Source organism: Haliotis rubra, unplaced genomic scaffold (assembly GCF_003918875.1).
Source record: "Haliotis rubra isolate DU_JTF1 unplaced genomic scaffold, ASM391887v1 Scf879, whole genome shotgun sequence".
Classification (NCBI taxonomy): domain Eukaryota; kingdom Metazoa; phylum Mollusca; class Gastropoda; order Lepetellida; family Haliotidae; genus Haliotis; species Haliotis rubra.
The window spans coordinates 193,153-207,405 of NW_025767611.1; the positions used below are offsets into that span (position 1 = coordinate 193,153).

Here is a 14,253-nt window from a genome sequence, read left to right on the forward strand (position 1 = left end):
TGACGCGTTCGCCCTCGCTATACCAGAGGTCCCCGTAGCAGTGAAACATGTTGCTCTCGTTGATGCTCAGCACGTCGTTGCCGCTGATCTTGATGGCGGTCTTCTTGACAATAGCACGCCCCACGTTCCACACCAGCTCGCGTGTCGTTGTCGGAGGCCAACGTGAGGTTGAACGCCAGTCGAACCATGCAGGGCACGATGAGGTCATTCTCACCCAGGTTGGGGAATCGAACCAACAGCTTCCTACCGTATGACATTGTTATATATACAAAATATATAAGTTTAATATAATAAAGTAATGGTCTAAGGTGGTTACGATGACATCCAGATGGATGACTTGTGGGATGATAGTGCACACTCGATCCGGGAGCAGGAAACCTCGTTCTCGCAAAGCAACCAACCCCTGAAGCAGACGGTCGACGAATACTACGACGCGTTGAGGCGTAGGCACCACGTCGAGCCGTTTAGATGAGATTATTCCAGGTTTGCCCTGGACAAGAACGTCACACTGCGATTGAAGGCTAACCCAGCGATCAATCTCATTGACACTCATCAGTCACCATGGTGAGCAACTGATCCGCGGTGAACTAAACCTCATAGATTACGGGGGCGCATGTCCCAAACAACTTCCCCTGAAGGTCATCCAAGATCTGCAAGCTGCCAGGGCCGAACTCGAACCAGGGCTGAACAATGAGCCCCAACGTGCCATCGAACAACTGTTGGACACGTACCATAACAAACCCTTACCCGGGATCGAATTTACCGTTGTGGAACTGCGAGGGCTGGACAAGGCCATGCAAACCATTCGTGGGTCACTCGGCGACAACACGGCCAAACTGGACACCATCGATGAACACATCAACCGTGAAGGAACCAAACTCGGCGAAGCGGACGACGAGTTCAGCCAACACCAGATCACGGAACGAATATGCAACCTGGAAGAGGAAAGGTCGACCCGGCTGGAAGCGTCGTCCTCCTTCCGAGAACAGCTTCGATCCCAGATCAGCCTCATGCGGGGAAACCATCGATTGAGTCCTCTACCAGGACACCACGCTAGCTGACAGGATCTGAATCCTCTTCCGAGAGCAAGGGATCACCATCGCCAGCGTTCTGACGGCATTGGGCTTCATCATATCATCCCTTGACGTGTCGCTGACGGGTGGAGATACACCAACAGCCCCACCTGGTGGCAACGCCAGAGACTGGGTGAGAAGACACCTGAAATCCTTCGGGGAGGCCCTGGCTAAACTACCGGGTAAGGCAGCCGAAGCCCTGCCAGGCATCCTGGGTAGCATCGTCTCGTGGCTGCTGAGTATGCTGGCTAAAATTGTCACGTTGCGCGGGTAAAACCTGTGGGCAGCCATCGTTGCCGTGGCCGGGCTGGTGTACGTAGCTGCTAAGGAGTTTTTTACCAGATGAGGTCGTACAGGTTGTTCACCACGTCCCATGCCTTGTCCTGTGGGAGCAGAGCGCTGATCTCTTTGAGGATACGCCTGACCTGGTAGTACACGTCGAACGTGAACACAGACCTACTCAGCGGGCCCTGCCGAGTGTCGCTCAGTGTCAAGCCTCACCCCGTTGTAGCACACCACATGTCGTTGAGTTGGTTCTGCCAGAACTGCAAAGGGTTGTTGAACCAAGCGTGGACTGCCTTGACATTCACCAAAAGCCTATACTGGTTGAACACATCGATGAACTGGGCTCTGAAGTACAACTCAGCCCCGTCGACCACGATCTTCATGTTCGTGAAGTCTATGTCCATCTTAAGGTAAAACACTCCCGGGGGGTACATTTTATATATTATATAGTGGTATATATACTCTAATATGTACGTGACATTTCCAGGAATAAGGAGCGGTGAGTCCGTTCAACTGATGCACGCGATCGATAACACGTCGGGTCACCTCGAAGCCGGACAATGTGATATCAGCTACCTGTCGCGGTGGACCAACATCAACAACAGCAACAACAAGCTGTTCGTCAGTTGTGTCCACAACCACATAACCGACGGCTTCTACAGTGTGTGCTCGCTAAGCAACCGTGGAAGACACGATATCACCAACCAAGATATTCCTACACGACAACATACACATCATGGGGGTGAGGTGCACCCCTGAACTACTATCAGAAAGACTGTTTGAAACTATCTTGTAATAGGAATATAGCAATGACCAGTCATCGTCCCAACGTCACGCTTAGCGACCTAGGAGACACAGAGGGGTTCGATTGGCTCAACGGGAACGGCGTCTTGTACAGCCTGATCACGCCTGAGTTTGGCGATTATTGAAATGCTGTATTAGAAAATGCAATGTTATTACTAAAAATGCAAGATATTTATCATCCACTCTGATGATAAAGTGGATGTAACTGACTGTACATTTTATGCCCGCGCGTGCGTGCGTGCGTGTGTTCATGCGCGCGCGCGTGTTTGTGTTTGGGAATCCCTTGCAATCATACTCAAAACTAACTGAACTGTTTACATACTTTAATGAACTCGAGGTGGTAAATTCTTAAAGGACACTCAAGTGCGAACCATCATCTATTCATGGGTATTTAGGATTATGCTACTCGTAATTTGTCTTTTCAGTTAGGTGCACAACAAGGGACGGTCTTGGATGGGACTGCTTTTGGTCTGTGTCATTGTGACCCGCACTGGTAGGAACATTATTCACTGCACGCCAAAAACATGTCAATATCTGCTTCATAGTTTAGTGGTGCGATTAAAAACTCCTGGAATCCTATTATTCCTATAATATATAATTGAAAATAATTTATAACTGAACATAAATTCAAGAATAAAGACGTAACGATCAGTTGTGGTACTCAGATGGAGGCATTTTTTAAACAGATGCTGAGTGTCACTGTAACACCTTTACTGCCTGTGCCGTGTTCCCCTCTACTCCCTGTAGCCAGGTCGGTGATCCAGACAGATGTCAGGAAGGATGGTTCGACTCTTACTGTCAGAAACGTGAGTGTGAGGCAATGAATATCATGACCACATGTCTCAAATATTCGGACCAGTCAAGACCTGGATTAGAATTGGTCTTCAGCAACCTGTACATGTCGCGACTAACGTGATCGAGTCGTCAGGCTCGCTGACTTGGTTGACATATGTCATCGTATCCCAATTCGGTAAATCGATGCGCATGATGTTGATCACTGGATTGTCTGGTCCAGACTCGATTATTTACAGCCCGCCGCCATAAAGCTGGACTATTGCTGAGGGTAAAACAACTAAAACCAACCATCCTCTTGTATTCTTCTTATATCTTATGTATGAGTCTTTATACCTTTATACCCTACGGGGTTAAAGTACTGTAAAATTATTGTAAATTTACCACATTTTAATTGCCGGCTAAATTTTCCTACAATCATCAGCGGCTGAAGGGATGGTGTAAATCCAGCTAGGGACCATGCAGGTAGCAAAAGTAATGTAAGTCCCCATGGTTCCTAGTATGGTGATCTACCTGTTGTTGGTGATCTATAGCCCGTGTTTTAAACTGTATTGTCTTCTTTAATTGGACTGTTTAAGATTTGCTCGCTAGTTTTATATTAATATCTGTGATTTTTACTGTCCATTGTCGGCAGGTTTTAATCTTCAAAATGTTCTCCCTTTTTATTGTATAAATTGCTTTCGTCCCGATATGGCTGAAATATTGCCGATGTGACGTTAAATATTAACTCACTCACTCTCTTATACCTATTAATTAAAGCACAAATCATCCTGTTGTAGTCAATTAACTTACTAGCCTCACACTTTGCGGACCTACACTCGCCGTTTAATTGTGCAGCATTAAACAGCAACCGAACCAAACCACAAACGTTTGTTTCCTTCTGTTAATCTGTTCGTTTCTGTTCACATTTTCAGAAAACATTGCTTTACGGAGACCTTGTCACCAGACCAGTACATTTAATTCTTTGGGACATGGTGCAGATATTGGTGTAGATGGGACCAGCCCAAGGATTTTCACGCAATCAACCTGTACTCATACACGTTTTGAGTCAAATCCCAACTGGACTGTGAGCCTGAACAGTTCAGTTCAAGAAAAGATACAACACATTAGGCTCTATCTACGTGATTCAAAAGCGTGTGAGTTCACTAATTTATAGAGGTTGTAACATTAGATGCTGCAAGGAATTGATTGAATGGTTAAAAAAGGTTGGCCGTGGAGCATCGTTGGTTAACACACACAAATACACACAAAACACAAAACACAAAAAAAAATGCTTTAAAATAAAAAAATAAAATTGTAATAGTTAGCGATGATGTTATGGATGGGATCTGTAAAAAAAGCATCAAAGTCGGCTAAGAAGTAGGTTGAATACGGGGCAGGACGATCTCTGATCTCGAGGCTATAATTGACTAAAGCATCCATGAGAAGTTGTAACCATTCGGTGCCCACCAAACCTAAACTATTGTACAGGGTCGTGAATTGACCTCGACGAATCACTCTGCGTAGGGCTGAATTAATAGTGAGCCCATCGAGTCCACTCCAATGTGATTGCGATCAATCTCCATCTGATGATAATATACCTGTGTAAAGGGTTCAAATCTTTAATAAGGAGGTAATACCGTATCGTGGGGGGACGACGAGCAATTCCTCTCGCACAAATCCTCTCCATCTTTCAGGTAATACAAATGGGGTTCGCCTTCTTTGATATCCACTCGATCGATGTGATACATTCTCACCATTTCTTGGCTGTACTGGTGTCTGAACAAGCGTTTGCCTAAGGTTCGGTTAATGGCGTGGCTGTGATGCGCTCTCATCGTAACACACATGACATAGACTTTGTGTTTGGACAGCAGTTGAGATACTGAGCCCATAAGCTCGCGTCCCGGGTCGACTTGCAATTCAGCTGGCCATGTCAACGGGCTCTGTTTGTAAATACGTTCGAGTGCCTTAGCCACTTGAGTCAAATCTTTTGCAGTGAGTGGTTCGGCCTCTTTGTAGCAACTGGCGACATCCACCACGGTCAGGGCATACTTGTAAGATTTGCGTTTTACCCTATTGTGTGGTAAAACAAAAGGTCGGCTTGATTGACTCGATTGGGCGTGGATACATCGAATTTTCTTCCAGGATATATCGAGGAGCCGGCAAGTAAAATTGCCATAGGGCTTGTTTCTCTCTAACCTAACCTTAGCGGTCTTTTTGGAGACTTTCACGGCTTCGGCAAGCTTGGGGATAGCATTTGCACCTTTCCAGTAGCCGTGGGCTGTAGTAAATCTTATCCATTATATTGTTTTATTCATATTTATCCTTTAATAAAATATCGTTTGATATCCATGAGGTCTGTAGTAATTAATTTTATTTTTTTGGGTGTGTATTTAGGATATTTGTTATGAAATAAAACAGTGTCCATAAGCATAAGTCGTGACGCCTTCGCCGGCAATCCATCATTTGGTATCCATGGGCGACAAGGACGTTTTGTTGTTGAGGGTTATGCCATAGATCTTATGTTTGTTGCTTCTGAGCGCATTCATCTGATGTTTGAATCTTGTTCGATTTCTTGTTTAACCACAGATGTTTTTTACTCCTTTGGCTATTTTATATTTTACTGTGATTGGCATTTTGTAATCAAATACATTTTAGGTCTTAAACCGATGAACTCGGCCATCAGGGTCCCGGCACACTCATCTTTCATTTTCCTGAGTACCTTTTTATTTGCCATGCTAGGTATTGGGTGATTGGGAGAGTAATCACTGATGTCTTACAGATGGATGTGTTTCGCCATGTATACAACCTCGGTACAAATTTCATACCGATTGCCATATTGTGCCTTAAGTTTATTATAATAAAAGTCGTACATTAAGTACTTAGACAGATCCAAGATAGTCATCCCAACATAAACCGGCCGGTTGAACTTGAGGTGACCTTTGTTCATGTGTAATGCCGCCAAGTCATTATCGAATAGCTTGCTTTGATTAAAGGCCGGATTCGCTGTCAGTTTGTTTCATTTTTTTGTCTCCCAGGGATCGAACTTATTTGACATTGACTGTTTTTCTCAAATTGTCCATGGTTTTGCCAAGGACGGAATTATTTATTAGTTTGTATAAAGTTTTCTCAAAGTTGCTAGTGGCTTGTTTTCATGAATCCGTGTTCAGTCCAATGTAAGGTTCCATCCAAGGACTTTGATCAAACTCGACTACCCTATGTATTTTCTTTAACTTCATGACCAACAATAAGTACAGCTGCAGGTTATGATAGTAAAAGATATATTTGATTTTATCCATCAAGTTGGGTACGAGTTTTTCCATGTTAGGGAGTTTATTTTTTCCCAACAAGTTTCACTGATTGTCGGACATCCAGTCATTGTTAACCATTAATCATTCGGGAGCGAGCGGATAACTGTTGTGTGTAATTCTCGTGTAATTCTCTGGAGTATTCCAGGTCCACTTCGAGTGTGTAGCCTTTGTTCGAGTCCGACGTACTACTATCGGGGGACACCCATTCAAATTCTCCGGTGGGAAAAGGCGTACTCATGGCCAAGCTGTATATATTATTAGCAACAAGATAAAGAATGTGGTTGGTGGATTTACAGGTCAAGAGTTTCAACTCAACACCGGTCTTTTTTAACAAGGCATCCCAAGAGTGATCCAGGCTGGAGTAATACCAAGCTGGGTCTAGACCGTACTGTTTCGAGCACGTTTTTCTGAAGATCTCAAAGACATTGGCGAGCAGCAGTATGTCCGTTTTCAAGTACAGATCGTTGTAGTCACCTTAATGTTTACATCCCAGTTTGTCCCAAACCTCGAGGGCGTGCTGGTATTCATCATCGGTTATTTTTCATTCGGTTAAATGAATGATTCGACAGGAGGTTATTGTTTCTCCTTATATCTACACCAATCGTCCATTTACTCGTACGGGTAGACTCCCTTCATTAACAATAGTGATCAAGTCGTTGAATAAGTATATTCATTTGTGATAACGAAGTCAGCAGGGTTGTTGGCCTTCACCAAACAATCGAGGGACGACAGGAGAAAATGGACGCTATCAATGAATCTCAGACCATCTAAGGAGATAGAGATGTATTTTTCCATATTGTTGGTGATACAGGGGACGTTGCCATCGAATTTCAAGATAGCCTGCATGATGAGGTGAGAATCATAACCACGAATACTATGAAACACCACGGGGATGGGGATGGTTTGGGGTTTTATTCTAAGCTTTAAGTTACACACATTGTGAGTGGCTCCTCTGTACTGACCTGAGACATGACTATGATCTCTCACTGAATCACTGTTCAGGGGTTGGTTGCACATGTAGTAATGAGTGGCTTTCTGATGAGCTGTCCAGTCATCCTTCATCATACGCATAGGCATAATGTTCGATAAAGTTTCCCTGATTATTTTCTCTTCATGTTGTAAACGGGTGAGAAACTTTTCAGCCACATCATGACCTCGGTAGATCACGAGAGCCTTCGGTTTTCCCAGCATATCTGACGACCATGTAACCCAAACCGCAAGCTTCGTGTTTCTGCATTTTATAAGTGAAACTTTGTTCGATCGTGTTGCGTGTGTCGTGGTCAATATTTTTGATGAGGGCTTCAAAGTCAGCATAGATCACATAGGGCACTGGCATTTGTTTATTATGATTGATAATTTTGAGAATGTTCTTATTTTCTTCTGGCATGTCGATTGTGATCGTGGCCTGTTTAAACCCTCGACAGTCTTCTTTGTGTGTTCTAAAATATCTAGTCTACTGTAATGGTGTTTGCCAACATTGTTCACATAAGTGTGTATTTTCTCCAGTATGTTTTGCTTGATCTCTTAAAAGTCTTTTTCGACCAGTAATGTATTGATTCTGGGAATGTGTTCAGAGGCATCAGATATTATATGCACGATAGTTTTATTACCTTCGTACCCGAAGACATTGATAGCCAAATTATTTTGTTTTTTTGAAAATTGAGAGATTGGGATGGGCTCGTCTATACCACCTGTTACGGTTAATAAATTGCGGTGACAAAAGGTTTAAGAGTCCCCTTTTAACCAGCAAAATAGAACACAGACAAGTCTCAAATATTCATTTATATATTGAACAAACAACGAGCAAGCTACAATGAATGACAATACAGATATCTAGTACAATGCAATTGAGTCACAAATTTAAAAGATCGGGTCACAAATACAACATAGTAACTCACCAAAGGTCCTGAGATTTACAGTGAGAGCAGATATACTGATTGAGGGTTGTTTACAATGACAGCAGGCAAGCTTGAAATGTTGAGAAACTCGACGATGGCAGACAGATGTGCATTAATCCAGTCATGTCCCATGTAGCACAACACAGCAACCAGCCTTTATATAGCTCTTACACAGTTCTCGAGCATTCTAGCAAAGCTAGGCTCCATCATTAAGCCAGCCAAAGGAGGCAACTCTGAAGCGCTTTAAAAAAGGCATGCTGCTACAATTACTACAGTGCACTCTGTCTAATTCGGACCAGCTTGGGATCGACTTAAAAGTCCGAATTATACAGTAGTCCGTAGTACACAGATTTTAATGGAGTTATCTCCCTTTGACGAACATACGATCGTGCATGAAACACATGTTACATGAATGCGTATAATAAAGACGAAACACTGACAAAGTACATGTACATTTGTTTATTACATACAGCTTCAGTTTGTGAAGAAATCAGTCATCAAAGACTGTGACTGACTTTTAAGTGATTGTTTTAGAATCAGGGTTTCTGTACTGGCTTCGAGTGTAGCCACAGGGTTCAACAGTTCAGGTGAGTTTTGCACCATGGCAAAATGTTTTATTTCCCTCAGCATCTCTAGGACCTTTGGATATGTGCGGTTCTTAGTGAGTGAATCACTTCCTTCATTGTCATTGTCACAATCTTCATCACACTCTTCCTCGTTACCACCATAAAGTTTCTTCAAAATTTCTTCTTCCGAGTGCTTACTTTCTGGGTCCTCTGTCGGAATGTCACTGTCACAATTCACAAATTCTTCCACCTTACATGCGCTACAGTGCACAACGTCTAACACATTAATGTTCTTGGAAAGTTCAGTCACACTGCTGCATGTGTTGATCCGCGATATCAGGGATTTCATTAGAAATTTCCTATATCGATGCTTGAAGGCTCGAATTATTCCCTGGTCAAGTGGTTGGAGAACTGACATTGTGTTGGGCGGCAGATATTTCACTGTAACATTGCTGAGCACTATGTCTTTAGGGTGGGACGGAACATTGTCAATAAACAAGAGGATACGCCTCTTTCTTTTCCTCATCAGTCTGTTGACTTGATCTAGCCAATCACGGAATATGTATGAGGTCATCCACGCCTTCCGATTGGCTCGCCAAGTCACGGGGAGTGTCTCCACATTCACATTCTTGAAACAGCGTGGTCTCTCAGCTTTACCGATTACAAGAGGCTTGAGTTTTCACCTGTTGCACTACAACATAATAACATGGTCAGTCTTTCCTTTGACACTTTCCCACCTTTGGCAGCTGTATTTTTTTCCGACAGTGTTTTGACTGGTAATGCTCGAAAAAACAGGCCTGTTTCATCGCAGTTGAAGACATCTTCTAAATTGTAGCCATCGATGATGGACGGGAGGGGACTTTGAAATCGTCGACAATGACACTGTTGACGTCAGCACTCTCGCCACTAACTTTGAACTGCTTGATGTTATAACGGGACTTCCATGAACTTAGCCAACCATCTGAAGCTTTGAAATCTTCCATCTTAAGTTCCGCTGAAAACTGTAATGCCTTCTCTTTCAAAATTGGACCCGACAGTGGTATTTTTTTGTCCGTGCACGTACAAACCAGTCATGCAGAGCCTGGTTTATTGCTTCATACTTTCCCTTGTGCATTCGGAATCTCACACCATTCACATTTTCTTCAAACTGTGATCTGTAGTCTTCCTTTTTCTTCAAAATGTCAGATACAGTTTGTTTGCTTATCTGGTATTTAACGGCCAAGTCTTTCTGTAAAATCTTTGGAATAGCTTCAGAATCATTGATTAGATTTATCTTGGTTACAAGTGACAATTCAGTACGCGGGCGTTTTCGTGGTCGCTCAGCCATTTGGACCTGATTGATATCACACTGTGTCTGATGGCATCTTAATGCATAGTGACATTGACATGATTGGCTCAATTATAGTTTACAATTGGTAAATAAGTGTTCACCGCTAGACCACGCGGTCTTGGCCAAGCGGACTTCCTGCTAAGTAAATAAGACAAAATACACAAACCAATCAACGGATTGTTTATTCAAGGTTTATTGGTCAAGCGGACTTCCTGCTCAGTCCGAATTATATAGCAATGTTGTTACGTGTAACTACCTATTGGGCCGACACTTTGGTCCGAAATCCAACATAATGAGAGTCTGAGATACATAACATTGTTATAATGACAACAAAGAAGGATTACGTTGGGACCGTGAGTTTAGTCCTGTTTATACAGCAATCCGAGAAAGACAGGGTCCGAGTTTGACAGAGTGCACTGTATTGCCATTGAACATATATGATGCAAGATCCGAGCCAAAACCCACACTCAAAACTTTAAACATTGTGACCTATAATGACTGTCACCTAGTCAATGATAACACAAATTACAAGAAAACACTCTCATAACACATCCCAGTTAAGCTCATCCTCTTAGGGATAGCTCGAAGGCCTGCTTGCCATTTTGGAATTGGCTGGAAACTTGTGTGCTTTCACCACCATTCTTAAACAGTTACCCTTTTTAGTTTTGATGTTCAGGATGGCCTTTTTATTCTTGTAATACAGAGATAAATCGATGAGCGATACGCCTTTGAATGGCATGTAGTTTTCTATGTCCAAATAAATGGTACCGATAGTGGCCCCCCCACCCCACCCCCATCCTGAACCCCTGTGCGCCCAAGATACTTGTACTTTTTGTAATGATGTATTGATGGTCGAATCGATAGAGTTGGATTGAAGGATGACTTCTTGTTTGCCTCTGAAATAAGGCTCGATGTACTCAGTATTACCATCCTCCTTTTCTTTGTTGAGCGACATTTTGATCGTGAGCTGGTATTTGATACTTTTCAAATTGTCCAACTCCTCGTCGATCTTGCTGGTGATCATCAGTTTAACACTGTTGACATCGATATCCGTCAGCCTCTCAGATATTCACCAACGGCATGTACTATGGGCAAAAATCGCAAATCGATAGGTTTGCTGTCTTCCAGCATTGTGAACAATTGGGTTCTTTACATACAATAATAACCCTTTAGCCCGCGGTCCTGAGCATGGTTTTTAAAGTCTTTCACAGTAGGAGGTTTGACATATTTCGTGTCTAGCAAGGTCAGCAATTAGGCTTTCCTCATATGAGAAAAACCCTTCAGCCCACGCTCCTTAGCCAATGCTTTCAGTTCTCTGACAGTAGCCAGTGTTTGCTTTACCCACATGCAAAGTCAAATGTCTAATTGAATTGCTGTGTCCACATGCAAAGTCAAATGTCTAATAGGTTGTTATATCCACATACAAAAAAAACTTTTTATTTTGTTTAAATGGGTTTTTTTAGTCATTGAGATAATCCTTTTTCTTCCCATGAATAAGTTGTTTTTGGACCACATCCGCTACGTTGGTTTTGCACAAATCATAATGACATTTCACTCCAATACCGCATACCGAACACATGTTATTTAGGTATCCCTTTCTGATAGACATCATGTGTATTCCACAGAACTCGATCGTGCATTTCTCCCAACAGGTCTCCTCTTCCCCCAAAAGCACGTATTTGCCATGATACGGAGTGGGACTCATATTCACTGTTATATATACACCTTGATATATGTTAGTCTAATTGCTTAGCTATATGCACCTAGATATACGTTAGGTTAATTGCTTGGCGAACAGCACCGATGCGACTACACCTAACGCACACGAAGGTCAACTTGCAGTTTTTCTGACAGGGGTAAGGTGTGTAAAACTCTTGAGAGTGTGGACTCATGTCCGAGGGGTGCCAATCGTTTTTCGGTGACAAGATAATACTCTTACATGGCCTCATGCACGTCCTTCAACGTTCGGATAGCGTGACCTTCTGACTGGAGTTGGTCGTGAATAAAATCCATTCTTTGCATTCGTTTTTGCGCATAGTCGGTTTGTGCGGCTTGTAATTTCTCTAGGGCTAAATGATGAAGTTTTCATTCTGCTAATATTTTGGCTGCATTGGATGTTTGTAATGTAGAAAAAAGATAATTGCTTCCCGAAAAGGTGAGGGCGTTGTCGACCATTAAAGCAATCGTGGTCATTATATATTTTATAAATGGCTCTTGCTTTTATATGTTTTCAGGAATGATGCCTTGCTTGATGAGTATATCTTTGGTGGTCATCGCTAGTCCCAAATCGATTACGCATTAAAATCGAGTTTGGGAGTTGCTTGTTTGGTGATCATTTTACTTAATCACGCGTAGCCAATGGCTAATCCACTTACCACAATGGAGTGATATGCGTCGTTGACAAACGTATTTCCATTGACGGTAGTCATGATTTTATTATAACATAATGTGGGGGTTTACCTCTGATTGTCTTTTCATCATTTTATGTAACCATGCAGCGGTGGTGATACCCACGAAAGTGGTGGTGGTGTCGAGGTCGTTTCGATGTTCGACTCCGTCATCTTGTATATCGTTAGGTGAACATTAATGTTCAAATAGACAATGCTTTGCTGTAATGATCGCCACGGTGATAGGAGCCAAGGAACATACTGTATCGGTGATACAACTCGCAACTGAGGGCGTTCAAGGCGTGACAGATAAACGGATCCGCGTTGAGATCTTCACATAAGTAGAGTCGACATTTCAGGGAATGGGAAGCAGAGACAAAGCAGAGACGAAGCTCATGTTGGTGCCGAATCTGGTTTCGTTTATCAACTTTTCCATCGGACAGTTAATACATTTTATCGGTGGTGATGTTTTCGACCAAGTACTGTTTCCCCTTCCCACCCACAGCAATGGCTGCATGTCTTTCTCGTTTATCCACAACACCAGCGCCTTCAGTACTTGTTTTATCCTCGGCTAGCATTTGCTTGAGCAGATTGTCACACTCCATCTTTTAATGCATCAATCGGGTTTTAAATCTAATATAACCCACAAAGACTTAACCCAAACAGAAAGATATGAGTGTCAGGTAAAAAAGAACGAGAATTTCAAACGTCATGATAGTTTTATATATATATGTATAGGGAAAGGTTACACATTCAATTTGCTAAGCAGTTTGCTTGAATTGTGCTTGAAGTTTGCTAAGTTTAGATTGAATTTTGCATGAAGTTGGCTAGGTTAACACACCGTATAAGCCACGGGTTGGTCTGTTTTCAGCACGAGGTTGGCGTATTTAGTTTCGGCTAACACTTTTCTCACATGTTCTCGATCGGTTTTGGTGGGAATCACGTCAGTTTCTCTTAGACATTCCTCGAATGAATCCCTATCCTTGCAGTGAAATAAAGCGACCCATTGTGTCTGTTCTCTGAGGTCGTTTAGGACAAGGACCCAAACGTTGTGTTTCAGGCTAAATACGATAACATGTTTCTTTTTTTATAGTCAAGGATAAACAGCGTCGATTCTCCTTTAAACTTGTTTTGAAAGGCTTTTAGCCAGTCCTGCAAATGCGTTCCAGGATCGATTTTATGTACCTCAGAGTCGTTCATCATCCAGGATCTCTCTGTGTAGGTTTTATTGACGCATAACGTAGGGCAAAGAATCATGATATGATCACAAACATCCAAATAATACCCTTCCTTGAGTAAGTGGTTCTTTAGTGAACTTTGTTATATACTTCGTTTTTAGTATATCATAAGGATTACAAATAGTAGTACATGATATTCATTTTCTATAAAATGCGGGCGTCTGGTTTTACAAAAAGGATATAGCCTTTCGTTATATTCAATTCAATTATACCTGCCACATTCAACAGCCGTATTAAAATTACTGCATCTAAACCTTGATATAGCAATTCTTAAATGCACAGGGATATCACAACACAAATATCTTTCAACATTTAACAAAGTTTCGAACTCCTTATAAAATATACATTTAGGAGATTCACTAATTGATGAGAACCAAGACTGTTTTAAGTTAAGTAGTATATACAATGGGGGTTTTGGATCAAGTCCAACAAAAGCCTCTGCAAAGCCTTATTTGTGAAATTAGGCTTTTGTTCAGGCCCCCCATTCCCCCTACTATAAAAAAGTTTGAGACGCCAGCGGGATACGAACTCCACATGTACACCTCACAATCCGCACCGGGGACATGGCTGAAGTGTGCTGGTTTAACGGG

The 14,253-nt window shown here is 42.5% G+C and overlaps 1 protein-coding gene across 1 annotated transcript in view; it reads left to right on the forward strand.

The window, feature by feature from the left end:
- LOC124263303 (multiple epidermal growth factor-like domains protein 6) overlaps positions 1-14,253 on the forward strand; it is a 77,687-nt gene that overhangs the window by 25,396 nt on the left and 38,038 nt on the right. The window contains exons 4-6 of the mRNA XM_046697889.1: positions 2,588-2,655; positions 2,849-2,968; positions 3,869-4,090. Coding sequence (XP_046553845.1) covers positions 2,616-2,655; positions 2,849-2,968; positions 3,869-4,090 — 382 coding nt within the window. The 5' untranslated portion in view covers positions 2,588-2,615. The remainder of the gene's footprint in view (positions 1-2,587; positions 2,656-2,848; positions 2,969-3,868; positions 4,091-14,253) is intronic.